This window comes from Eucalyptus grandis, chromosome 11, assembly GCF_016545825.1.
Source record: "Eucalyptus grandis isolate ANBG69807.140 chromosome 11, ASM1654582v1, whole genome shotgun sequence".
Classification (NCBI taxonomy): domain Eukaryota; kingdom Viridiplantae; phylum Streptophyta; class Magnoliopsida; order Myrtales; family Myrtaceae; genus Eucalyptus; species Eucalyptus grandis.
The window spans coordinates 12,766,845-12,792,856 of NC_052622.1; the positions used below are offsets into that span (position 1 = coordinate 12,766,845).

At 36.4% G+C, this 26,012-nt stretch overlaps 2 protein-coding genes across 6 annotated transcripts; one reads left to right on the forward strand and one right to left on the reverse strand.

Moving 5' to 3' along the window:
• Positions 1–315: 315 nt before the first annotated feature.
• LOC104423055 lies at positions 316–5,972 on the reverse strand. Of its 5 annotated transcripts, none has more exons than XR_005547815.1 (6): positions 5,696–5,972; positions 5,282–5,581; positions 1,900–2,052; positions 1,593–1,789; positions 1,358–1,463; positions 316–1,267 (listed from the first exon to the last, which is right to left on the reverse strand). XR_005547815.1 is itself a non-coding variant. In XM_039305472.1 (5 exons), the coding sequence occupies exons 3-5, from the start codon at positions 1,602–1,604 to the stop codon at positions 848–850; spliced, it is 516 nt and encodes a 171-aa protein (XP_039161406.1). In that variant the 5' UTR covers positions 1,605–1,789; positions 1,878–2,052; positions 5,004–5,135; the 3' UTR covers positions 316–847. The 5 variants fall into 5 exon arrangements, 1 of the variants encoding a protein (XP_039161406.1); XR_005547812.1 differs by having other exon boundaries at positions 1,878–2,052; XR_005547813.1 differs by having other exon boundaries at positions 1,878–2,052; positions 5,282–5,586.
• A 12,774-nt stretch (positions 5,973–18,746) lies between these two features.
• LOC120289746 (glycine-rich protein 1-like) lies at positions 18,747–23,033 on the forward strand. The gene is made up of 2 exons (XM_039305087.1): positions 18,747–18,947; positions 22,689–23,033. Exons 1-2 carry the CDS (start codon positions 18,747–18,749, stop codon positions 23,031–23,033), a joined length of 546 nt encoding a protein of 181 aa, XP_039161021.1.
• The last annotated feature ends 2,979 nt before the right edge of the window (positions 23,034–26,012 follow it).

The window sequence follows — 26,012 nt, forward strand, 5'->3', positions numbered from 1 at the left end:
CTGACGAAAACAATGTCTCTTAGTTCATTTTCGTGGCACTCGCCGCCACAGAATCGGATAAGCTTTCAAGCACATGACTTGTGTGGTTTGATTTATATACACAATCCTCAAGCATTATCACCCAGAAGATGGTCTAGAGCAATATTTTCATCCTAAATCATGACTCTGGACATACTCAAAATATGTCAAAAGTAAATAATTCAAGAGTTTGTTCATACCTTGAGCAATTGGCGAGCATGGCTAGGTAAGTAATCAACAACGTATCATTGCACTCCTCGAAGAACAGCAAATTGGAGAAGAATTTAGGCAAGAAAGTGAACATCAAAATTATTCAGCAACTAATGTATAAAAAGTTATTGATGAGACAACATGAATGATTATTGACGAGACAGTACTAACAAGTTATTGCTTTTTTGTAAAGAAAACATCATGAATCCTCAAATCCCGGACATCAGATCATGTAAATCAGATCATATAAATCACCAAAATGTGTTTTTGAAAACATTAATGTTATAGGATCCTGTCTGCTCTTTTCTATATTCATCACCATCACTGGACATATCCTCCCCGACAACGTGGACCACGTAATCTTCTGCATGACTGGTAAAAGTCTGCCCCCATTCCGATGCTCGAGCTGATTCACTGTTCTTTGTTTTCTCTATGGAGTCATGGACGCGTTTGGGATCATCAACGGAAAACCCCCACTCCATTCCATCGGAAAGTACGTCACAAGTCCTTGGCTGAACATAATGCCTCCCATCTCCCTCTAACGACTGGTCGTCATCCACAGCCCCATATGATCCTTGACAAGGTTAGCCACCTCTCTATCAGAACATCCATCATTTCTCTAGAAACCTAATCTTCCAGTTAGAACAACTGGTGATTCTTCTTTGTCCTTTATTTCATCAGAATCTTGCTGTTTGGCCCTTTTAGCATCTGAATGAGCATCATGATGTTGATCCTCATTACAATTCCTTTCAACATTTTCAGCGTGAACATCAATATGGTTCCTCTTCGTGGGAAGACACTTCCTAATACCATCATCTCCTACCAAGGGCTCCACATGATTGGTGGATCGAGAAACCAAGTTTGGTTCATCAACTGTGTTAGGAGCATATGTGTCTCCCACATCAGGCGCACATGTAAGTCCAGTATGTCCACCATTATGAATGACGGTCCTATTCAAATGACAAACATCTGCCAATCTACCCTCTTTTTTTTTAAAATCAGCATGTGGATGGGTACCTGCAAGTATTGTATCTTTCAGCTGCCAAAAAACAAGAAAAAAACCAATTTAAACCTGAATGAAAGAGGATATCATGAAGATAGACAGCACTGGTATGAAAGATCTGCTTACCTCCTCTAGAGCAGTTTTTGGCAGAGGTTCTCTTGTGCGTTAAAAATGAGTGAAGGTCCCATTTCAAAAACTCATTTGCAGTTACTTCAAGATCAGATGCAGAGCCCTAACATATAACAAATTCATAAACAGGGGAATAGACACCAAACTTCAGCAATCATTAGAACAGAACCAGTGGAAAGATGTCATGAAGAAAATAAAACACATTTTCACTGCATCATTTATTAGAACTCACATTATGGAACATTTACTGTCGGACATTTTTGCAGCTCTTTGATGTATCAATTTTCGCCTTTGATCCCAATGAGGACCAAGTACTGTTCATGCTTCCATTTCTAGGGCCACGTAACTCCTCCAAGCATCTCAAAGAAACAACTTCCTCCATATTTTTTCCCAAGTGAGCAGGTAACTCTGGAGCCGCTTTAATGATACCTGAAAAGCATAAACCATATGAATGCCCAACAAAAATGATGAGAAAGTGGACCAAAACTTGCAAAATGCTACTGTCGAAGGTGAATACCATGCAAGAGGGATGGCTTAACTTGCTTGAATTTTGCCAAATACTCAATAATCCAGAACCAGGGAAGGCTCAACTCAGATGAACTTTTGCCATCCATGGAAGCACTGTTGAGCAGTTGGGACAACAAGGATTTCTTCAACTCATGCCTTCATCAATCCATAACAAAGATTGCTTTCTACAGAGAGAAAAAATAACGATGATTTAAAACTGATCGTGCATTTTGCAAAATTATGCACCTGGCATATATGATGGGCAAAGAACTCCCAGTATTAGGGCTGAGCGCGGTTCCCGGGTTACCCGGGAACCGGAACCGAACCAGAGGAGGGTCCGGTTTGGTTCCCGGTTCCAAGGGGGACCGGTTCGGTTCGGTTCCTTTTTCTGGGAACCGGAACCGAACTTGTTCGAACCGAACCGGAACCGGTCCCGGAACCTATTTCGGAACCGGAACCGGAACCGGTCCCGGAACCGGAACTGGTTACTTAGGGCAGAAAAAGCTCGACCTTGGCTGTTCTAGTGACTTGTATGTGATGTTCTAGTTGAAATTTGGCTTCGGCCTCTAAATGAAAGTTGTAAAGGACTTCTTGGAGTATAACATACTAAAATTTGGGACAAAACAAACAAGTATAAGTGGGTGAAATCGTTATTCTTTGGAAAGACTGGATCTGGAGATTTTGGGACCGACCCTTGATGAATGCATGGACTGTAAGGCAACCTTTTTGTCGAAATTTCACTTCAGTTTCTTAACAAAAGTTGTAAAGGACATCCTGAGGTACAACATATCAAAAATTTAGAGAAAAAAAACAAAATTAGGTAGGTGAAATCGTGGTCCTTTGGAGATGGTTAGATCTGGAATTACGGTACTACGAATAGGGATTTTAACCGTCCATATTTAATTATCTAGGACGAATTTGACTTCAATGTTTTCATGAAGTATCTAACTTATGGTCTTGGCTATCACATAGTCGAATTTCATAATTTTTTAAGGTCATTTGGGTATTTAATCGGAAATGTTTCTAAAACTGTGCAATCTGATGTGTTCGGAACTTGTAAGTTGCAATGCGTGGACTATATCATGTTTTATGAGGTTCTTTTGGAAATGTGTTCTGCATGAAATATCTCTCTTCATGTCTTCCCTACAACATATTTAAATTTCGTAATTTTTGTAGTTCATTTGCCTATTTAACCAAAAATGTTTCAAAAACTGTGCAAGTAGAGAATAGGAAAAGTAAATCGATTTTATCTTTTAATCCAGAACGAATTGGACTACGATTTCTTCATGAAACTTATACCTCTAGGTCTTAAATACAACATGTCCAAATTTCAGAATTTTCTGAGTTCATTTAAGGGTTTAATCGAAATTTTTTTCAAAACTTGTACCTCTAGACATTCTTGTTCTAGTGGTGTTTTATTTCTACTTTCTAGTTTGCTATTTGTTTTGAAATTTCTAATTATATTCTATTATTGTTGTGCAGTACGAAGTTAATGTATCAAGATAACATGTCAATGGGAAGTTACCGTGTAGTATACGCGTACATTATAGTTTTTTTTGTAACGTGCGCATACGTTATATTTTTTTTTTAACGTGCGCATATGTTATAGTTTTTTTTTGGTGACGTGCGCGTACGTTATAGTTTTTAGTAACGTGCGCGTACGTTATATTTTTTTTTTTTGGTAACGTGCGCATATGTTATAGTTCAAATATGAAAATAACAAAAAAAAAAGAGAAAAAAAAAAAGGAACCTGTTGGAACTGTGACAGGGTAGGTTCCAGGTTCTCGGTTCCCACGGGTAGGTTCCAAGTTCCTCATTTTGAGGAACCTGTACCCGAGGGTAGGTTCCAGGTTCCAGACGGAACTGAACCGGAACCTGGAACCGCTCACCCCTACTCGTATCGGCCTAAAAGCTATGAATCAAATATAACTACAGCATGAACGAAATTTTTCTGATCATGCACCATATGAAAGATTCATTTGGCAAGGACGCTCCAGAGTAGTGATCCTCTTTGTCAAAAGAAGCAAATATGCCATGACATCCTAAATGGAGTACTTCCACAGTGGAATCAAATGAAAGCCAATTATTACCATGCTCACTAAATTCTCACATAAGTGACCCAAGTAACAATTGAATGCAAGCACTATTAAGAAGTAAACACGTTAGTTTTGATACTTTGCTTATACTGAGAAAGTTAAAATAGCTAAACGGAACCAAAGTCAAAAAGCTTTTCGTGCAGCACATGGAAAGGAGTAACAAAAAGTGCTGAATCATAAAGGTGCAATTAGGTGACAAATCCGTACAAATAAACCATTTAACCATTCTGGCATGGCCTTCTCAGATAATATTGCACAACACACGAACCCATATGAACAATCAAAATTGACAAAATTATAAGATTAAAATCTTTGAACCACCAAGTCCCATGAACTCAGTAAGACTGACAGAATTAAAAAAGATAAACTAACTCAAGACAGAGTGTGAGCAAAAACAAGGTCAAAAGGTTAACCGCAATCATTGATGACAAGCAATTCGACTAATTCCCTTTCCGGCAAAACCAAAAAAAGAGAATGAGAAAACAAGAAAAATGGACACTAAAGTCAGATACAAAGCATGAGCAGAGGAGCAGAAAATGCTTATCAATAGAAGAAATGCAACCATTTAATTCAATTCCAGGGTGTTCATGAATCTAGATACACCCACCAACTATTCCAAGAGATCTCAAGTAATATCAGCTACCCCATGTGTTCAGTTCATCAAAAGAGTCACATTAGTTCAGTGTCTACTCTTCCTATAATTTTTCTTGACAAACAGCATCTAAGATTAACTAGCTTTCAACAAACAGAAATGCCGTGACTCCCAACTTGTCAATAATCGAGACAGATAGATACCCATGTATGATTTTGTTACGGCAGCCTGATCTAAAAGTCCACTTCGTGCGGCAAAATTGGGTCCACAGTTCAGCTTGCGGAGGGACATATAATCGAAAGTCCAGTCACAATTTCCAAAGGGAAAATACACAATCAAAGTCCCACTGAAAGAAAAGAACGGATCAACACAAGTATTTCCACGCATAAGATCGTGCTCGCGCGACCAAGAAAGACGGAGAGAGCCCAAAATCCAAGAAAATCCCTACCCTTAAATCCAACTTCAACAAGATCAAAATTTTCAGCAAAACCCACTTTCTTGCTCGTTCCCCACCAACGCTCATAGCTCATGCGAACCCGCTTTCATTCAAAAATCATACCGTTCCCCATATACGGGACGTGGGGTCGACCACTCCCGCGTTAATCTCTCACAATTCAGGCGAAACCTCACGGCCCTATTCCTTTCTTTTACTTATAACATCCCCACCACTTCCTGAAACCAAACAACGAATGAAAAAACGAAAGCGGAGAAGGGATGACGACATACCGAGAGAGGAGAAAGGAGGCGGTTCGGTGTTGGGGTGATTATTGTGGGCACATTTCTTCTCGCCTGGAAGTCTGCAATGACGGAACAGGCGATTGCCTCCCCGGAAAATCTTGAAACCCCCCGGACACAAGCGATTCAACAGCTCGGTGGAGCGAAGCAGCGAGATTACGTCGGGCTTCGACTTGACGGGTCGGCCTAAGATCATGTATCCAGAAGTGGGCTCATCTTCGGATTTGCCAAGAACGGAAAAACCGGACAAGGGTAGAGAGACAGACAGTCACAGTTTCACTTCTCGCGTTGCTGCGCTTAGAATCAGAAGCAATAAACCAGTGAACTTCTGATCGCAGATTTAGGCCAAGCTTTCACCCCCAAAACAAAGATGCGAACATAAAAACTCGGGAAATAAAATCGAACCTGACTTGCGGTCGCAGATTTAGGGCTTCTCGAGCGACTGCTTCGAGCAGGGCGGAGCGATTGCTTCTCGGTCGCGAGTCGGGGGACGGAGAGAGGTGAGCGAAATCGGCCGTCGGGAGAGAGCGCGATTTAGGAGGAAGTGCGCCGAGAGAATGGAGCCCTGCTGAGATGAGGCCGTCGAGTGGAGAGAGAAAGGCCGTCGTCGGGAGGAGCGACGGTCGTCGGAGGAATCGCTAGACCGGAAGGAGCGTCGGAGGAGGAAGAGAGAGTAAAGAGGAGAGAGAAGACAGAGGAGAGAGAATTCCCTTTCCGGTTTTTAAATGCCCGCGCGTTGGTTTAAATTAGAACGACGTGAGAGAGAAGGGAGCCGACGTGGACCTGCCATCGGACAGGTGTCGACGCGTGAATGTCCAATCTAGTCCTTCTATTTTTCCTTTTTTTAAAATTTTTAAAATTTTTTTTTTTGTTTTTCTCTCTTCCCCTCGCCGGACGCCGGCTTCCCTCCACCGGCTCCGGCGGAGGAAAGAGAGAAAAAGCAAAAAAAAAAAAATTTAAAAAGGAAAAACAATAATGAAGGACTAGATTGGATGAATAGTTGAAAGGACCAAATTGAGCCGATCAAAAATTCATGGACTAGATTGGACATTTATCAATAGTTCAATGACTAAATTGAGCCGATCGAAAGTTCATGGACGAAATTGCACATTAGGCAAAAGTATAGGGATGATTTGTGACATTTTCAAAAAAAAAAAAAAACAAGTCTATCAATGACAGTAAATTTTTAAATAGAAAAGGGAAAATAATATATTTTGTGCAGAAAAATCAGTGGAGCCGCTCGTGCTCACGTGGAGCCACGTGTCACTTTCTCATTAGTTGGGGAGCACGCTGACTTGACGCTTCGAGACCATCCAATATTTTCCCGAGGAAATCACGCTTTTTGTGGCTTTTCGGAAATTTTTCGAACGACAAAAAACTCGAATTTAATTTTTAACCCTGTAAATAAATAAAAACTCCAATTTTTGGGGCACAATTTGGGCCATTTTCGAATTTTTTTGCTCATCCAACAAAAGAAATAATCCAAGAATAGAAAATCGGACAAATTTACAAATGAGAAAAAATAAAAGAAGTTTTATTCAACGGACATAACTTTATCATTACTATGAGAAGCTAAATTTAGCTCTAGGGAAAAAAAGAAGGATTTATTGGAAAAAAAAAACATAAGGTTGAATTAAAACTAATCACTAATCAATACCTTTGTTTAATATTATTGCATCTCTCACGGTATCTTAGGATTTTTCTAATTGATAAACAAGTTATCTATAATTTAATTTGATAACTATATATATATATATATATATATATGTGTGTGTGTGTGTGTGTGTGTGTGTATGTATGCCAACAACCATAATAATTCTTTTGTGGCGGTAGTTTATTTCAATATATTTGCTTAATCCAAACAAAAGAATACAAGGGCCATCCATTCACATGCCTGACTTGTAAGGATTAAAGAAGAGCTAAAAGTTGTGAGTATTCATGAAGAAAATTCTAGGTTTGCAAAGGTTGGTAACCAAGCAAACTTGATAAAAAAAAAATACATCAAAAGAAAAAAAAATCAAAAAGAATGGATATTTAGGAGAAAACTTATAGGATGGAATCTTTTGGGACATTGTTCATTATCTATAATTCCCATTTGAATTATAACCAAATAGATTCACATCATACACATGGAGGCGGCTTCTCAAGTTTTTAAAATCTTTCCACTTCCCCCTTTTTTTTTAGGTGACGCGTGGAATAAAAAATAACTATTTAATACTTACATAAAAAGGTTAAAGGTCGGTATAGATTTGCATGATGGAGTTTAGAATTAATAATTCCAAAAAATCACATTATTTCAAATTTAAAATAAGTATCTTGACAGCGTGATGGATGTATGATATTACTAAAATAGGCAAGCCACCCTCGAAGTTCCTCCTAACCTTGAAGTTCCTCCTTTCTCTCTCTCGTCCCTCCACTCTCGCGTTCTCTCTTTCTGCTTGGGAGATTCGAGATTCGGAAGACTCTCTCTAGCCGCGAGCGTTTCTAAGCAAATCAAAAGCAAGCAAGCGAATGCATGATTATGTAGACAAAAACATTTAAAAACACCACCAGCCGCGGTGGCTCCGCTAGATAAGACTCTGCTGATCCTCAGCCCAAATGTGAAGGGTTCGAAACCCAGAGGAGGCGCTAGGTGTATCAAGTGTGACTCCAGGGGTGGTGAGTCCATCCGCTACGTGTCACAGGGGTTTACGGCGCGGTGTCGGCTGCAAGCTAGTTCCTCAATACTAAAAAAAAAAAAAAAAAAACATTTAAAAACCACGTGGCAATTTAATCATTTATTTATTTTATATAAAACAAGTACTTAACTCTCTTACCTAATTCAAATATAGTTGGAATGACGTTTCATTTTAGTTATATTTTCTAACTTTTCCAATCTTATGGTACCTCACTTTTCTACTTTTTCTATTTGACGATGGTGTTAAGCTTTTCACGGCCCTTAAGTTTTATTTTGATTATTATTATAAGCACGAGATATATTTCATTTGAACTTATCTTTGAAGAAGAAGCTGTGAAAATGGGATGGAGGCTGGTTTCATTCTTTGCTTGCCTGATTCTCGTTGTGTGATTAATGTATTAATGTGCGAATAGTGATGTTTAATTGTAGGTTTTCCCACATTGACTTTACAAAATTAGAGTTAATGGACTGAACTAGGTGGTTAATCCACTCGCGACCCCATCGATGAGGCTTAGACCGAGAGGGGACAGTGGTGATGGTTTGACCGTGGCAGCGGAGGTTGGAAGTTGTGGTGGTGGAAGGGGTGATGGAGGTGAGGTGGTTGTGGTACCCAAACCAACAGAGCCACCATTTCACCACCAAAATTAGAGGTGAATTTGCTTTTGAAGATTTACCTATAATCCATCCTAACAACTAAGAAGTAGGAGGCGAGTATATTCATTTAACACTATTAATACTCATTGAAGAGCTTATTTACTTATAGGTAGTTGTATTTTTTTATTAATTTTCTTGTCAATCTTGAAATTACGGGTTCAAAATCAATGGTGTACAATATTATTGATATTTTGCTAATATTGCGAGGCTAGCTCCTCTCCAGCAAATTAGAAAGGTGTTTGGAAAATAAATTGAAAATAGAGGTCCCAAAAAATAGGGAAGTTTTGGAGAAGAAAGAAAGAGGAACCCGCGGTTCAAGAAGAGCGAGTGAGGCGGAGCAAGAAATGGCTCCTCCCCGCCAAAAGGGAATAGGAGCGAATGACCTTGGACCAAACTCCAATCAGATGTCGACCCCAGAGAGACACGACACTTTAGCACTGCAAATTAAATGAATAAATAAATAGATAAAAAGGGAAGAAGTGACCGTCTTCTTCTCCTTCCCATAAAGAGCGTAAGAGGCAGGCATTTGGTCTCTTTTCAAACCACCCCTCAAAACTCGAGAAAATTTTTTTAAAAAAAGGAAAAAAAATATCATGCTTTAGAATAATATTTTACTCTAGTTATAAAAGAAACATAGGTGCATTGGAAGGCTTTAGAAAATGGAAGCTGGGGAGGGAGATAGAGGATTTGGATGGAAAATTATTTTTTTGCTCCTTTTATTTTCCAAAAACAGCACAGCAGCCCTGATAATTTTTATTATGTTGGTCCTCGCATGCATTCATCGCATTTCCTTATTCCTTTTAAAAAGCATGAGCTAATTCTATCTTATTAAAAGAGTTTAGGTGTGAAAGAAAATCTTATATAAATGGAGGAGGGTCTTGTGATTTGTAGGGATGGTGATGGGTCCAACATTTTGATCTTATTTGAACCGTCCCGAAATTGACACCTAAATTTGAAAGAGATTTTGGCCAGGCCAGTACAAATGAAAGAAAATAAATTAAAAGGAAGGAGACTGTGTCTTGGCGCGCTGATCTTTAACACCTAGTGGAATTTGCGTCTTGAAAAATGAAACAAAAAGGAGAAAGAAGTTATGGTAAAAAAGCAGGGCAATATCCTCCCACAGGTCCCACAGGAGCGGGGAGCACGTGGGTCAAAACAAGATGAAAGAAAGTTAAATTTGACAGCTTTGTACTTTGACTTGAAGGACAAGCTTCGTGAGTCGGACTTCAGGAACGCCTATAAATAAATAAATAAATAACGAAGAAGTGAGCGAGGCGAGGGGGACAAGGGCTCGGGAGCGAGGTGGCCACGACGGGACTAAAAAACTCTCTTTTCTTCGCCCGATCTTATTGGACACTACCGCCTGGGAATATCAGTTTCGAGGCGGAGAGGCCCCACCGCGAAGAACCCTATTCCAGCCGTATCACAAATTAGTTAATAATTTTTAACTTGACTTTTGGTATATTTTCGTCGCCTAATTTTCTGTGAAATCGTAATCTTCTTCCTATCAATGAAATGAAATTCTCGATTGATCTTTAATTTTAAGAATTATTTTATATCATTTTCGAATTTTAATGAATATGGATAATATTTCTTTTAATATGATTTCCTTATTTTGCTCATTTAAATATAAAATATATATATATATTCTTGTATTCGTATTTTATTTATTCCGAATTAATCAAAAAAATTGTTTTAGAAACATAAAAAATATCATGCCATCTCACCTAGGTCATAGCATCCTGAGGATTGAGGATTTAAAAGTGGCATATCAGGATTTAACACTTTCTCGTTATTAGATTAGATTATATAATTAATATGGTATGGCTATTATATTAAATTCTCACATTAGATTCATATTCGTGGGCATTCGGGCATTCATGCAAATGCAAATTAGCTTCAAATAAGTGAAAATCCAACAAATTTCAAATTTGAAAGATTGACAAATCTTAATAATTTATTTCCTGCTATGTTAACAATTTATTTAAAGTATAGGTAATGATTGTCCAACTTAACTTGATTTTGGCATCCGGTTGGAATTTAGAGTATTCTTATCTCCGAAGTGCCTCTCCCCCTCCGTCTCCCCATGTAAGCTTATTTAAAAGAAGACTTCTGGTCGGTAAGTATCAAAAACCGCATCTCCCGTCGAACATTTGTGGCGCTGCAAGAGGTTAGTCCTTGCTAGTTTTTCTTTTCCTGATTTTTCAAAAGGTGGAAGTTTCGTTGAGGCATAGAGTCCATGGAAGGCATCTCCAAATTTTGGCAAATTTTGGCAAACGCCTAAATGGGTATCTATATGAGTCTGTGGTAACAAGGTCCAGGCTCTTTATGGAAGCTAGTGCATTACTTTACTTCATATGCACAAAGAAGGTAATTTAATCACAACTTTCTGCTGATATGTTTTGTAGCGGACTGAAGTTGTAACTCATCACTTTAACACATGCCTTAATCAATATTTAGCTAGATCTCTTTTCTAGCTAAGTAAACCATAAGCCACAATATAAGTATTAAGCCAAAGCTCAATTGAGTGATCCAATTACGAGATTGCTGAACTTGTCTCTTTTGAGGAATTGAACCTGTGATGTTGATCCTTTCCTTGAACTTGTTCGTACTTCTTTATGGATAGCATTTCAATCATAGAAAAACATAGTTGACCTTCATCTTAATAACCTGGAGATGCTATCCAATGATGCTCTAGTGCATTGGGTATTTACCGGACGTGTAGCTAAGTAGCCATGGAGAACAAAATAATTTGGAATGAGTTGGCTGTTTTTGAGTTGAAATATATTCTGCTAATATGGCCTTTTGATTATCCATAGGATTATCCATATGAATAGTTTATTATTTTTATTTGATGAATCTCCTAATTAATTATTTTATTTTTTAATTTGATGAATTTATTTTGATTAATAAGTGGACAAAATGTAAAGCAAAGGAGTAACTATTTTGAATTAATTTTTGGGTAAATTTAACTACTTTGAATTAATTTTTGGGTAAATTTAAGGGAGACTAAACATAACATGCCATGGCCATGCCCATTCCCATGCCTCCCATTCCCATGCCCTTGCTGTGCCCAATGTTTAAACTCAAGTTTGTCTAGGAAAAACAAACTAAATTAAGAGAGTTAACTGAATAGACCATTTTATCTAAAAATAGATATTCATTAACTTTTTTTTTTTTATTCTCCCCCTAGCTTAGCTAAGCTATGGGGTCTTGCTTGGGGAAGGAGTTGGTCTAGGTATTACTTTGTTTTGTTTCTACTTCTCTCCCTCATTAATTATTTTATTTTTTTATTTGATGAATTTGTTTTGATTAATAAGTGGACAAATATACTTCTCTCCCTAATTAATTATTTTTTTGATGAATTTATTTTGATTAGTAAGTCGAAAAAATTAAACTATTTTAAATTAATTATTTTGGTAAACATGCCCGACCCATTCTTATGTAAAGTATATGTTCTAGAGCCCGTGCCTAGTGTAGTAGAGCATTGGGATTTCCTTTTTCTAAGTAAACAGATTTATTTTGATTTATTTTGATTACTAAGAGACTAAACTAAACACACCATATACCCCATACGTTTTTCATTATCATCATTATCTTCTTTGCATTATTCAAAATTTATTGAAAATTTATGTATGATTAACTTTTTTATTTTTTATTTTGAGGAACTCATGATGAATTATGCTTGTGGGCCTTGCTTGGCCTTCCTAAGGTAAGTTACTTAAGTTTGTTACTAAAGAAGAGCATAGGTTTTTTTTTTTTTTTTTTTTTTTTTTATGAATTTATTTTACTTCTCTCCTAATTAATTGTTTTATTTTTAATTTTTTTGCATAAATTTAACAAGGAGACTAAACATAACATGCCATGCCCATGCCCATTCCAATGCCCGTGTGCCGGTGGTGATAATTTTTTTGGGATTTCCTTTTTCTAGGTAAACGGATTTATCTTGATTACTAAGAGACTAATTTTCACTATCATTTGCATTATTCAAAATTTATGATTAACTTTTTTTTTCGTGGAAATTATGATGAATTATGGTTGTGGGCTTGCTTGGCATTACTCAAGCTAAGTTACTTAAGTTTTGGAGTATGGATTTTCTTGTAATTATTTTCTTTTGTTTTATTATGCATAGTTTTTCTTAGTAAAGAAGAGTAATGAATAGTTTATTTTTTTTATTTGATGAATCTCCTAATTAATTTTTTTTTAATTTGATGAATTTATTTTGATTAATAAGTGGATAAGATGCAAAGCAAAGGGAGTAACTATTTTTAATTAATTTTTTGGTAAATTTAACAAGGAGACTAAACATAACATGACATGCCATGCCCATTCCGTGCCCAATGTTTAAACTCAAGTTTTTCCAAGGGAAAAACAAACCGTCTAAAAATAGATGTTTGGAGCTTGGATGAGGATTATTAAAGATCATTAACTTATTTTATTTTATTTAGGAACTTAATCAACCCACTTAAGGTTGGTTAGCTTAGGTAAGGTTGGTTAGCTTTGCTAAGGTATGCGGGGGTTGCTTAGGGCCGGTGAAGATGGAAATCTTAATTATTTTGTTTTGTTTCAATTGGTACTTTCTTGGCCATTATACTTCTCTCTCTAATTAATTATTTTATTTTTTATTTGATGAATTTATTTTGATTAATAAGTGGACAAAAAGTAAATGAGGGAAGAACTAAACTATTTTGAATTAAAACTAACTCCAGTAAACAATTTATTTTGATTAAACAAGTAAAGGGAAAAAGAAGAGACTAAACTAGATAGAGACCATAGAGTTTTCATGTTTATTTTGATCATCATAATTATCTTCTTTACTTTGATTATTTAAAATTTTTGTACCAGTAACTTTTTTTATTTTTGAGGTACTTATCATGAATTTATTTCTCCCGTGTATTAAGTGTAGAGCATTGGATATTTTCAAAATAAGACTAGCACTAACTAATTCAATGATAGTTTCTCATTTTGATTAAACTAGTATTAGTTTTAATTAATTATTTCATTTTTTAATTTGGTGAACTCCAGGGAACAAGTTTGAATTAAATTTTTTGGGTAAATTTAAAAGGGGTGCCTCTAGTACCTAATTAGATAGTATGAGCTAGGGGACAGGCAAAATTGGCAAATTGGATGAAGTGTTTAAGCTAGGATTGTGTTAAAATTAGTATTTACTGATTCTTTAAAAAGAAATTTAGGACAGAGAGAGGCAACTCCACGCCGGATGAAAGAGAGGCAAGGGTGACGGTGACCGTCGTGGACCCCACCCTATGGCGGCGGCTTCATTTCATGCCGCTGCCGCGGGAGAAAAGACTGAAGGTCTTTAAAAAATTATTAAATAATTCTTTTTTTTTAAGTCCAAATGGTCACCTTCATCACCGTACGACACGACGCCCAACTCTGTCATACTTGTGAAACAGAAATTTAATCAATTTGTGTTCTTCTGAGCAGAAAAAAAAAACCCCTGACTCAAAATTTCTATTTCTGATTCTCAAATACTGAATAATATAATTTCAATTTCTGCATATCATTATATTATTACTTCAAGATGGAGGAGCTGCACTTCACCGGCGACGTGCTGGTCACAAATTCCTCTTCCTTCCTCTCTTGGACTGAGTAATCTGGACTGAGTAATCTGCTTCGTTATCTCACCATGCACTTTAGCAGCTTCTGTAGCTTCAGAACTTGAGAGGATAGGGTCATCATTAATGACAGAGGTTATTGCAAATCTTCCTCCATTTCATCCTCACCGAACATGGGTGCTTGTCATGAGCTTTCTAATTCGCAGAGAGTTCGAGATAGACATAGGAGAACTCCCAATCCACCTAGAACTTGTTACTCCTTCCAACATTCCGTATCCCAATATCAGATAATGAATCTCCACATTAGCACAGGAATGGCTTGGAATCCAGTGATTCTCCACCATCTACATCTGTCCTATGTGCTACAGGACAAGCATTAGTGGAGTGACCAGACTTAACCTAAGAACACGAAACATGTTTGGTTAGGGCAAAATAACTAACATTTGGCGTTCCGCCCAAACAGAACACAATATTAAAAATCCTATACTTATATGCCAAAAAAGGCTATAAGTTTGAGGTTTTTGTTGTAGAAAAAGTTTTAGAGTACATTTTTTTTTTGGGATAAATTTCTCCTAAGGTTTAATTTAAGGTAAGGTATAACTTAAGGTTTTTGTTATTTACAAAACCCTCCTAGACACATACTAAAATTAAATATATATTGCCACCGAGAGAGAGGACAAAATATTGTTCCCAGAAATTTTTGTTCTCCCGTCCACTCTAACCAAAGAGTGAATCGCTTTTTTTTTCAATTATTTAATAAGTTAATATCCTTGAATCCCCACGCTTCAAGTCTTAACCCCACTTTAATCATCCTCAAGGAGATCTTGGGAGAAGCTCTTGAACAAACTAAGGGTAAGAATGTTGAATTGCAATTTTCTTTTTGGAGGTTTAAAACTGGGGTTACAACTCATATATATACTTAAAAAATAAATTTATTCTTAGGCCCGCTGGGTAGTTAAAAAGAGTTTTGTCTAGGTAGTTAAAAAAGAGGATAATAGGGTTAGGGTTTTTCTTTCCATAGACAAATTTGAAATTTGGCTATTACTGACGGTTTTTTTTTTTTTTTTTTTGTTAAGTAGTGTTCAACTCTATCCAACTCTCTATGTAAGCGTCATTTTATCAAATTATTGAAGTTGAATTATGAAGATATGTCACACCCATCTCCAAATTATTGAAAAAAAATATTAAACTAGTTTCTCCAAGTTTCTCGTGCATATACTTTACTTGAATTGAATTTTCTTGATTAGTCAATCTTTGCAAATAAACTTTATTTATGATTAACAACCAGATAGTGGCATGTTTAACAACAGTTTCTGTGAAATCAACTTCAACTCCCTCTTCTTGATGAACCCTCTAGCCACTAACCAAGCCTTTAATCTGTCAAGACTTCCATCACGTGCTAGCTTAGTTTTAAACACCCATTTACAGCTTGTGACATTCATTTAGTTCATGTTCATGCTGACTTAAGGAGGAACTTTATATTCAGCCAAACATCCATATCTAGGATTTGGCTTTACAATCCCATATTTTAGTGGAGTTTGCATAGGGTGAACAGAGAGTGTACCTTCAAGTGTTAGGTGGAGAATTTAGGTGTGAAAAGTTTCAGCTATTTGAATAAGATCTTATTCTGGAGAAGCTGAGTTAGACTTGGGACTCTAAAAGAGATGAATTTTGTGACATTATAACAGGATATGATGTATTGTAATGGCCAGCTTCCAAAATTCCACTATCTTGTAAATGTCCTATATGTTCATTTGAGTGATATCTCACTTGTTCTTCACTTGTAGAGTCTAGAAGATTAATTTCTTCTGCCCCACTGCCTAAATTTACCAACATAATTAATTTAAAATAGTTTAATTTTGTCGACTTATTAATCAAAATAAATTCATAAAAAAATAATTAATTAGGGAGAGAAGTACTTTTGTCCACTTATTAATCAAAACAAATTCATCAAAAAAAATAAAATAATTGAAGTAGAAACAAAACAAAGTAATACCTTGACCAACTCCTTCCCCAAGCAAGACCCCATAGCTTAGCTAAGCTAGCGAGAGAATAAACAAGAAAAAGTTAATGAACATCTATTTTTAGATAAAATGGTCTATTTAGTTAACTCTCTTAATTTAGTTTGTTTTTCCTAGAAAAACTTGAGTTTAAACATTGGGCAAGCATGGGAATTCCATGGGCATGGGCATGGCATGTTATGTTTAGACTCCTCCTTAAATTTACCCAAAATATTAATTCAAAATAGTTACTCCCTTTGCTTTACATTTTGTCCACTTATTAGTCAAAATAAATACATCAAATTAAAAAATAAAATAATTAATTAGGAGATTCATCAAATAAAAAAAATAAACTGTTCATTACTCTTCTTTACTAACAAAAACTATGCATAACGAAACAAAAGAAAATAATTATTGGAAAATCCAAATGCTCCATACTTAAGTAACTTACCTTGAGTAAGGCCAAGCAAGCCCAAGCCACACGAGCATAATTCATCAAAAGTTCCTCAAAATAAAAATAAGAAAGTTAATCATACATAAATTTTGAATAATGAATAATGGATAATGAAAATTAGCCTCTTAGTAATCAAAATAAATCTTTTTACTCAAAAAAAACATTGGGCACGGCTCTACTTAGAACATAAGTATTATTCGGCATGGGCATGTTTAGTCTCCTTAAATTTACCCAAAAAAATTAATTTTTATTTTCTCCACTTATTAGTCAAAATAAATAAATCAAATAAAAAATTAAAATAATTTAAAAATAATTAATTAGGGAGAGAAGTATAATGGCTTTAAAGAGAAAGTATGAAACAAAACCTACTCCTTATCCAACTCCAAGCAAGCCCCACATAGCTTAGCTAAGCTAACCACAGCTAAGCTAACCACTTCGGAGAAATAAGTGGATTAAGTTCCTTAAAAAAAAATTAATGATCTTTAATAATTGATCATCTCTATTTAGTTTAGTCTCCTAATTTAGTTTGTTTTTCCCTGAAAAACCTGAGTTAAAAACTTAAGTTTAAACATTGGGCACCCTACCGGCATTGGAATGGGCATGATGGCATGTTATGTTAAATTTACCCAAAAATTAATTCAAAATAAATTCATCAAATTAAAAAATAAAATAATTAATTAGGAGAGAAGTAAAATAAATTCATCAAATAAAAAAAAACTATGCTCTTCTTTACTAACAAAAACTATGCATAATGAAACAAAAGAAAATAATTATGGGAAAATCCAAATGCTCCGAACTTAAGTAACTTACCTTAGGAACGCCAAGCAACCCCCACAAGCATTTCCTCGAAATAAAAATAAAAAAGTTAATCATACATAAATTTTGAATAAATTTTGAATAATGAATGATGATAATGAAAATTAATCTTTTAGTAATCAAAATAAATATGTTTACTTAGAAAAAAAGGACTTTAGTCTCCTTAAATTTACCCAAAAAAATTTATTCAAAATAAATTCATAAAATAAAAAAATAAAATAATTAATAAGGAGAGAAGTATAATGGCCAGAAAGTATCAATTGAAACAAAACAAAATAATAATTATGAGATTTCCGTACCTTGACCAAATCCCTTCCCAAGCAAGACCCGCATAGCTTAGCTAAGCTAACCAACCGAAGTGGGAGAAATAAGTGGATTAAGTTCCTAAAAAAAATTTAATAATCATCCAAGCTTCTGGTCTATTTAGTTAACTCTCTTAAATTAGTTTGTTTTTCGCTAGAAAAACTTGAGTTTAAATATTGGGCACCGCACGGGCATGGGATGGGAGGCATGGGAATGGGCATGGCCATGGCATGTTATGTTTAGTCTCCTTGTTAAATTTACCCAAAAAAATAATTCAAAATAGTTACTCCTTTGCTTTACATTTTGTCCACTTATTGATCAAAATAAATTCATCAAATTAAAAAAAAATTAATTAGGAGATTCATCAAATAAAAATAATAAGTATTCATTACTCTTCTTTACTAACAAAAACTATGCATAATGAAACAAAATAAAATAATGGGATATGTGCAACACAAGTCCTAAAACTTACAAGGAAAGTGCAATTTAGTCCTAAAACTTACAAAAAGTGCAATCGAGTCTTAAAACTTGTCAAATTGGTTCAATTGAGTCCTAAAGTTAACGCCGTCAAACTAAGTAACGGAAAATGCTGACGTGGCGCTGACGTAGCATTTTAAATGATTTTTTTATTATACACGTGGCTTTTAACATTATTTTTTATTCAAAAAATTAAAAAATTAGATTTAAAACTAAAAATGAAAAACTAAAATTTAATTAAAAAACAAAACCATTAAAAAAATTAAGAAAATGGCACCGGCGGGCATTTCCACTGCAGCCGCCGCCCATCACTGGAGGGGCCGGCGACGGTCGCCAGCCCTTGGGCGAGGCCGGGCGAGGCCTTGCCGGCCTCAGGCGAGGCTCGACCGCCCCCGCCAGGTCGAGCGAGGACGCCCAGATCTTGGCACACCGGCCCTCACGGGGGGCCGGCGACCTCGCCCTCCCGCGGGAGGCCTCGCCGGCCCTCGCCCTTGGGTCGATGATGCTCGCCAGATCCGGGCACGTCGATTCGCACTCCGTCGCACTCCCGACGCTGTCAGATTTGAGTGAGTGGGTTCCGGAGGGCAAGGGTTCCGTCGCCGCCGCGCACCGGACTGCTGCCGAGCCGTGCCGCCGTAGCCCCGACGCCGTCCCCAAAGAAACCAGCCGTGACCCTTTGCGGTCCGGGTTGCTACCATTCGTTCTCCGACGTCCTACCGCCGACCCCCTAACGCCATCGCTGCACCGGACTACCGTCGCCGCCTAGCCTGCCACCGACGACTCCACCCGATCCAGCGTCGGGGACGCCCGGATCGGGCGAGCATCGCCGACCCCAGATCCAGGCCGGCGTGCCTAGATCCGGGTGTCCTCGCCCGACCTAGCGGGGTGGCGGCCCTCGCCCGGGGCCGGCGAGGCCTCGCCCGGCGAGGGCAGGCCACCCCGCCTAGGGCCGACGACCGTCGCCGGCCACTCCGGCGATGGGCGGCGGCGGAAGCACCACCGGTGCCTTTTATTTTTTTTGCACAGTTTTGTTTTTTTAAATAAATTTATCTTTTTCTTTTCTGTTTTTAAATCTAATTTAAACAAGAATAAAAATAATGTTAAAAGCCACGTGTATAATAAAAATCATTTAAAATGCTACGTCAGCGCCATATCAGCATTTTCCGTTACTTAGTTTGACGGCGTTAACTTTAGGACTCAATTGAACCAATTTGACAAGTTTTAGGACTCTATTGCACTTTTTGTAAGTTTTAGGACTAAATTGCACTTTCCTTGTAAGTTTTAGGACTTGTGTTGCACATATCCCTAAAATAATTATGGGAAAATCCAAATGCTCCAAACTTAAGTCAAGCCATAACTTCCTCAAAATAAAAATAAAAAGGTTAATCATACATAAATTTTGAATAATGCAAACAAGATAATGATGATAATGAAAATTAGTCTCTTAGTAATCAAAATAAATCAAAATAAATCTGTTTACTTAGAAAAAAGGAAATCCAATGCTCTACTTAGAACATTGGCACCCTCTACTTAGAACATAAGTAACATAATGTGCATGTTTAATCTCCTTAAATTTACCCAAAAAAATTAATTCAAAATTATTTATTTTCTCTGCTTATTAATCAAAATAAATTCATCAAATAAAAAAATAAAATAATTAATTAGGGAGAGAAGTAGAATGGCTTTAAAGAGAAAGTATGAAACAAAACAAAATAATAATTATGACATTTCCGTACCTTCTTGACAACTCCTTATCCGACTCCAAGCCCAAGCCCAAGCAAGCCGCATAGTTACTCCTTTGTTTTATTTTTTGTCCACTTATTGATCAAAATAAATTCATCAAATTAAAAAAATAAAATAATTAATTAGGAGATTCATCAAATAAAAATAATAACTATTCATTACTCTTCTTTACTAACAAAAACTATGCATAATGAAACAAAAGAAAATAATTATGGGAAAATCCAAATGCTCCAAACTTAAGTAACTTACCTTGAGGAAGGCCAAGCAAGCCCCAGAGCATAATTCATCATAAGTTTCTCATAAAAATTTAAAAGTTAATCATACATAAATTTTGAATAATGCAAAGAAGATAATGATAATGAAAATAAATAGGGAAAAGTACCAAAAATAGTCGTAAACCTTTTTGCACTGATACCAGTTAGTCCTAAACTTTTTAATTAGACCAATTTAGTCCTAAACCTTTTTACATTAGTACCTATTGGCTAAGACAAATTTTATAATTTTTTATATTTTTTCAGATTTTTTAAATTATTATTTTTTCTTTTTTTCTCTCTTTTTTTTTTCTTTTTCTTTTCTCCTTATCCTAGGTCATTGGCGGACCAACCATCCCCGCGCCCCTCGCAGCTCGCTGGCCAAAGGATAAGGAGAAAAGAAAATAAAAAGGAAAAAAATATAAAAAATATAAAAAATCTGAAAAAAATATAAAAATATAAAATTTGTCCACATGACGCCACATAATAAGACCGCCGGTGGCCACGTGAGCAATTTCTGTCTTAAATTAGCTGGATGGACTACTGAAGTTTAGGACTAAATTGGTCTAATTCAAAAGTTTAGAATTGACTATTTTGGTATTTTTCCCAAAATAAATCTGTGTATTGGTGTATTTAGTTTAGTCTCTTAGTAATCAAGATAAATCTGTTTACTTAGCTAAGGTAGAAAAATGTTGAGCAAGGAAAATAAATAAGGACTTTCACCTAACCACTATCCCTCAGATTATTTTTGAGGGAAGGGGTTAAGCAAGAGGCTGCAAGACTATAGCAGCAGAACTTAGCAAGGATAAATGAGATGGCATTCAGGTGAAAACAAACCTCATTCAACTCTTCAACCTTTTGCTTCCTCAAGCAATGCAAGAAGTCAAGAAGAATTTGCATATTTCTCTCGGCTTCCTCTTGTTCCATTTTTCTCTTCTTCTCCGCAAGAAACACGAGAAGGCTATCTAGCTCCTCGATTGACACTGGACAACCCTATGGATAATCAAAAGGCCATATTAGCAGAATATATTTCAACTCAAAAACAGCCAACACAGTCCAAATTATTTTGTTCTCCACGGCTACTTAGCCTGGAGCATCATTGGATAGCATCTCCAGGTTATTAAGATTGAAGGTCAACTGTATTTTTCTATGATTGAAATGGTATCCATAAAAAAGTACGAACAAGTTCAAAGGAAAGGATCAACATCTAATACTTAATACTTATAAATCCATAAGATCTGTGGCTCATGGTTTACTTAGCTAAGGTAGAAAAATGTTGAGCAAGAAAATAAATAAGGAAGAGAGATCTATCTAAAATTTGATTAAGGCATGTGTTAAAGTCACAGGTTACAAATTCCGTGCACTATAATTGTCGCAACCTATTTTTCGCCTAAAACAAAGTTAATGGACTACTAAGTTTTTATACTAAGTTTTTAAACTTAGCTCACTAAATTCATGACTTAAAGTTCAAATATTTAACATGCAAAAAATTATTAACTAGAAGTCGTCCTAATCGACTAATTGAGTTTATTACTATCATGCACATGCAAATGTAGTCACCACACGAGTCCTCATTCATTATTAAAGAATAAATTGCATCACATCAATCATTTTTTTTTTTTTGGGTTTTCTTAAAAATTAGAATTCTTTTATAAAAATACATTTTTAAACTAAATGACTTAATCTTATTAATATGCAAATTCTAATTAAATGGGTCTATTATGATTAAATAATCGTATTATGCAAACTAGTTAACATGCACATGGTATTTTGGATTTTTATATTGAAATTCAAAATTTATAAAGATTAATCTATCTAAAAAGGGATAATTTTCTAATTTATTCCAAGGATTAATTTGACTTAAACCCTATCCTATCTTAAAAAATTATTTTTTTTGGAAAAATGAGATAATTAAAATGTGCGATCATTATCTAAAAAATAAAAAAATTAATTTAGGTCCAACCCTAACTTATTTCTAAAAGTGCCCTAAAAATGTAATCCTAATTTACTAAACCTACATGTCTAATTTACCTATATGCCCATGCAGAATTTTGATTTTTTGATTTTCTGATTTTTTTAAGATAAGTAATTATTAAATAAATATTAAATCTAAACTATCAATAAAATAAAAATAAAGGATTACAATAATTTGGACAAAATCCTAGCGGATAATGCCTACAAAATACAAAATGCACAAATATTAACATATTAACATTCAATATTACAATTCAAATAACTAAACTAAAAAAAAAATGCTATCAAATAAAATAAACAGAAAAGTAACATAAAAATAAAGATAGTAAAAAAAAACTAAACTACAAAAATAAAAAAGAACAAAAACTACCTAAAGGGGGAAGTAAACCGACGGTGGACGGTGCTGGGCAATCGTCGGAGCTCCGGCGGGGAGCGGTTGCAGATGAACGGCAGCGGGCTCGAGCTCGGGGCAGCGGAGATCGGTGGAGCAAGGGCACGGCGCGGCGTCTGGCGGGGCTGGCGGGGATCACAGTGGCACGGGGGCCGACAGTGTTCGAGTGTTCGCGTTGGGCGCGCAAGCAGAGGCTGGCGGGCGCGACGGGGCCGAGCAGGATGCTAAGGCGGTGGCGAGCAACGGGCCGGACTCAGCGACGGGTGGGTCGCAGGTTGCAGAGGCGCGGCGGCGTCGGACTCCGAGCGGTGATGCGGCTGCAGGCGAAGCAGAGGGGGTCGGTGCAGGTTGCTGCAGCGGGCGGTCAAGGCGGAGCGGCGAAGGCGTCGAGTGGGCTGGCGGAGGTGTCGGGTCGCCGCAGCTGTAGCAAGGACAACAAGCGGCGGTGCTGGTGCGGTGGCCAGCGGGAGGAGCGAGGGGCGGTGCCGCGCGGCGTCCGGCGTGGGGGTGACCGGCGAATCGCTGGTGAAGCGACATGGACAGCGAAGAGAGTGCTGCACGAAGGAGAAGAACAGTGCACTGTTCTTTTTTTTTTTTTTTTACTCTCACCTCTCACGTCACTTCTTTCTATCTCTTTTCTGACTTTTCTCTTTTCTTGTCAGAGAAAGAAAAGAGAAAAAGCTTTCTCTTTGACCAAGACAGACGAAGCCTTCTTGCAAAAATTCCTTATTTTCTTTGAATTTTCTCACTCCCGAAACTTTGTGCTCTCAATTTTCCGAAAATCCCCCTCTCGCATCCGTATGGATCCACTTATTTTATAGTAATTTCTAGACGGCCGCTCTATATGGCATTTCTCGAATTTCTCTGTAAATTTTCAGATTTCTTCCATTTTGCAAAAAATTATTACCCCTTATCCACCCGAAATATCCAAATTTTAATTTTCCCCACATAATTCAATCAAATCAATTTCCCCTATTTTCAAAAATACAATTTTATTTTTCTAAAATTAGGTGTCAACATGCATGTCCTGTGCATAAAAAAGAAAGTGTCCGGTGAGAATTTCAAGTTAGAAATGCCCTCTCGCTAAGTTATTATTTGCTAGGGGCAATGAAGTAAAGTAATGCAGTAGAGCTAGAAAGTGAAAAATAATAGTTGCTCATATACATACCCATTTGGAGATGGCTTCCATCCACTCTCTATCCGACTCTCTATGCGTGAATGAAACTTCCACATTTTAAAAAATTACGAAAAGAAAAACCAGTTGCAGAGCGCCACAAATGTTGGAGATGCAGTTTTTGATACTTGCCGAGCAAAAGTCTTCTTCAATAGCTGCAAATGAGCTGGAGGGATACCATTAAATAAGCTTACACTGGAGACGCAATACTCTAAATCAAGTTGGACACCCGATGCAATTGGGCAACCATTACCTATACTTTAAATAAATTGTTAACATAGCAGGAAATATTTATCTTAAAGCAATCAATCTCTACTTAGCTAGAAAATCATGAGTAATTGTGTATGTGATTGGCAATTTGTTGGATTTTCACATGAATCTAATATGAGAATTTAATATAATAGCCATACCATATTAATTATATAATCAAATCTAAGAGAAAGTGTTATATCCTATATGCCACTTTTAAATCCTGAGGATGCTATGACCTAGGTGAGATGGCATGATATTTTTTATGTTTCTAAGACAATTTTTTTGATTAATTCGGAATAAATAAAATACGTAATTTGACATGGAATACAAGTATATACATATATATATATATATGGGTTTTCTTTAAATGAGCAAAATCAAGCAAAGAAATCATATCAAAAGAAATATTATCCATATTCATTAAAATTCGGAAATTAATTTTAAAGATCAATCAACAAGATTACGATTTCACAAAAATAAAAATAAAATAAAATTAGGCGACGAAAATATACCAAAGTCAAGTTAAAAATTATTAACTAATTTGTGATACCGCTCGAATAGGGCTCTCCAACTTCCAAAAATGGAGGTCGATGATGCTTCGCCGGTGGGGCCTCTTCACCTGACGGGTTACGTCGTCCCTTCTTGTCGATTGAATTATTTATTTATTTATTTATTTATTTTTAAGCTTCTCCTTCGTGTCAAAGTACAAAGCTGTCAAATTCACTTTCTTTCATCTTCTTTCAACCCACGTCGTCCCGCTTCTTCAATGTGCCTTGTGGGAGGATATGATATTATTGCAACGTGTGCTCACCCCTGCTTTTTTACCAAAACTCCTTTCTCCTTTTGTTTCATTTTTCAAGAGGCATGAGGACAAATCCGGTGAGAATGAGAAAGAGGCGGGCGCAGTCTCCTTCCTTTTAATTTATTTTCTTTCATTTGTAGTCACGCCAACGGAAGAGATAAAACAAGATTCTATTCTTGGCCAAAATCTCTTTCAAATTTAGGTTCTTGACCATACCATTCCTATGCCTACAAATCACAAGACCTCCTCCACTTATTCAATTTTTTTCTTTCACACCCCCAAACTTTTACTTTTGCTGTGCGAAGCCTAGTAAGAAAGAATTAGCTCAAGATACTTTTTTAAAGGGAAGAAGGAAATGGGATGACCAACATAATAAAAATTATGGGGGCTGCTGTGCTTTTTGGAAAATAAAAGGAGCAAAAAAATTGAGGGGAAATTTTCCATCCAAATCCTCTATTTTGAAAAGAGACCAAATGCCATAATGGGAAGGAGAAGAGGAGGTTACTTCTTCACTTTTTATTTATTTATTTAATTTGCAGTGCTACTGGGTGGACATCTGAATTTGCGGTTCTCTTTCTTTCTTCTCCAAAACTTCCAATCCTATTTTTTGGGACCTCTATTTTCAATTTATTTTCCAAAACCTTTCTAATTTCGAGAGAGGAGCTGGCCTTGCAATATTAGTAAAATATCAATAATATTGTACACCATTGATTTTGAACCCGTAATTCCGAGCTTGACAAGAAAATTAATAAAAAAAATACAACTACTTCAATGAGTATTAATAACCGAAAAAAAAAAAGAGTATTAATAGTGTTAAATGAATATACCCGCCTCCTACTTCTTAGTTGTTAGGATGGATTATAGGTAAATCTTCAGAAGCAAATTTACCTCTAATTTTGGTGGCGAAATGGTGGCTCTGTTGGTTTGGGTACCACAACCACAACCACACTGGGCCTCCATCACCCCTTGTCCCCTTCCACCACCACTACTTCCAACCTCCACTGCCACCGTCAAACCATCACCACCGCCTCTCTGTCTAAGCCTTTGTAAAGTCAACGTGGGCAAACCTACAATTAAACATCACTATTCCCACATTAATACATTAATCACACAACGAGAATCAGGCAAGCAAATCCTAACAACCGGTGAATGATTCTTCAAGACAAGTCCAAATCAAA

Coding starts and splice junctions, on each gene's coding strand:
- LOC104423055 (XM_039305472.1), bottom strand. Junction 1,246..1,357: donor CAAAAACTGCTCTAGAGGAG/GTAAGCAGATCT, acceptor CAATACTTGCAG/GTACCCATCCACATGCTGAT.
- LOC120289746 (XM_039305087.1), top strand. CDS start 18,747: ATGATGCTCGCCAGATCCGGGCACGTCGATTCGCACTCCGTCGCACTC. Junction 18,948..22,688: donor GGTCCGGGTTGCTACCATTC/GTTCTCCGACGT, acceptor AGCTCGGGGCAG/CGGAGATCGGTGGAGCAAGG.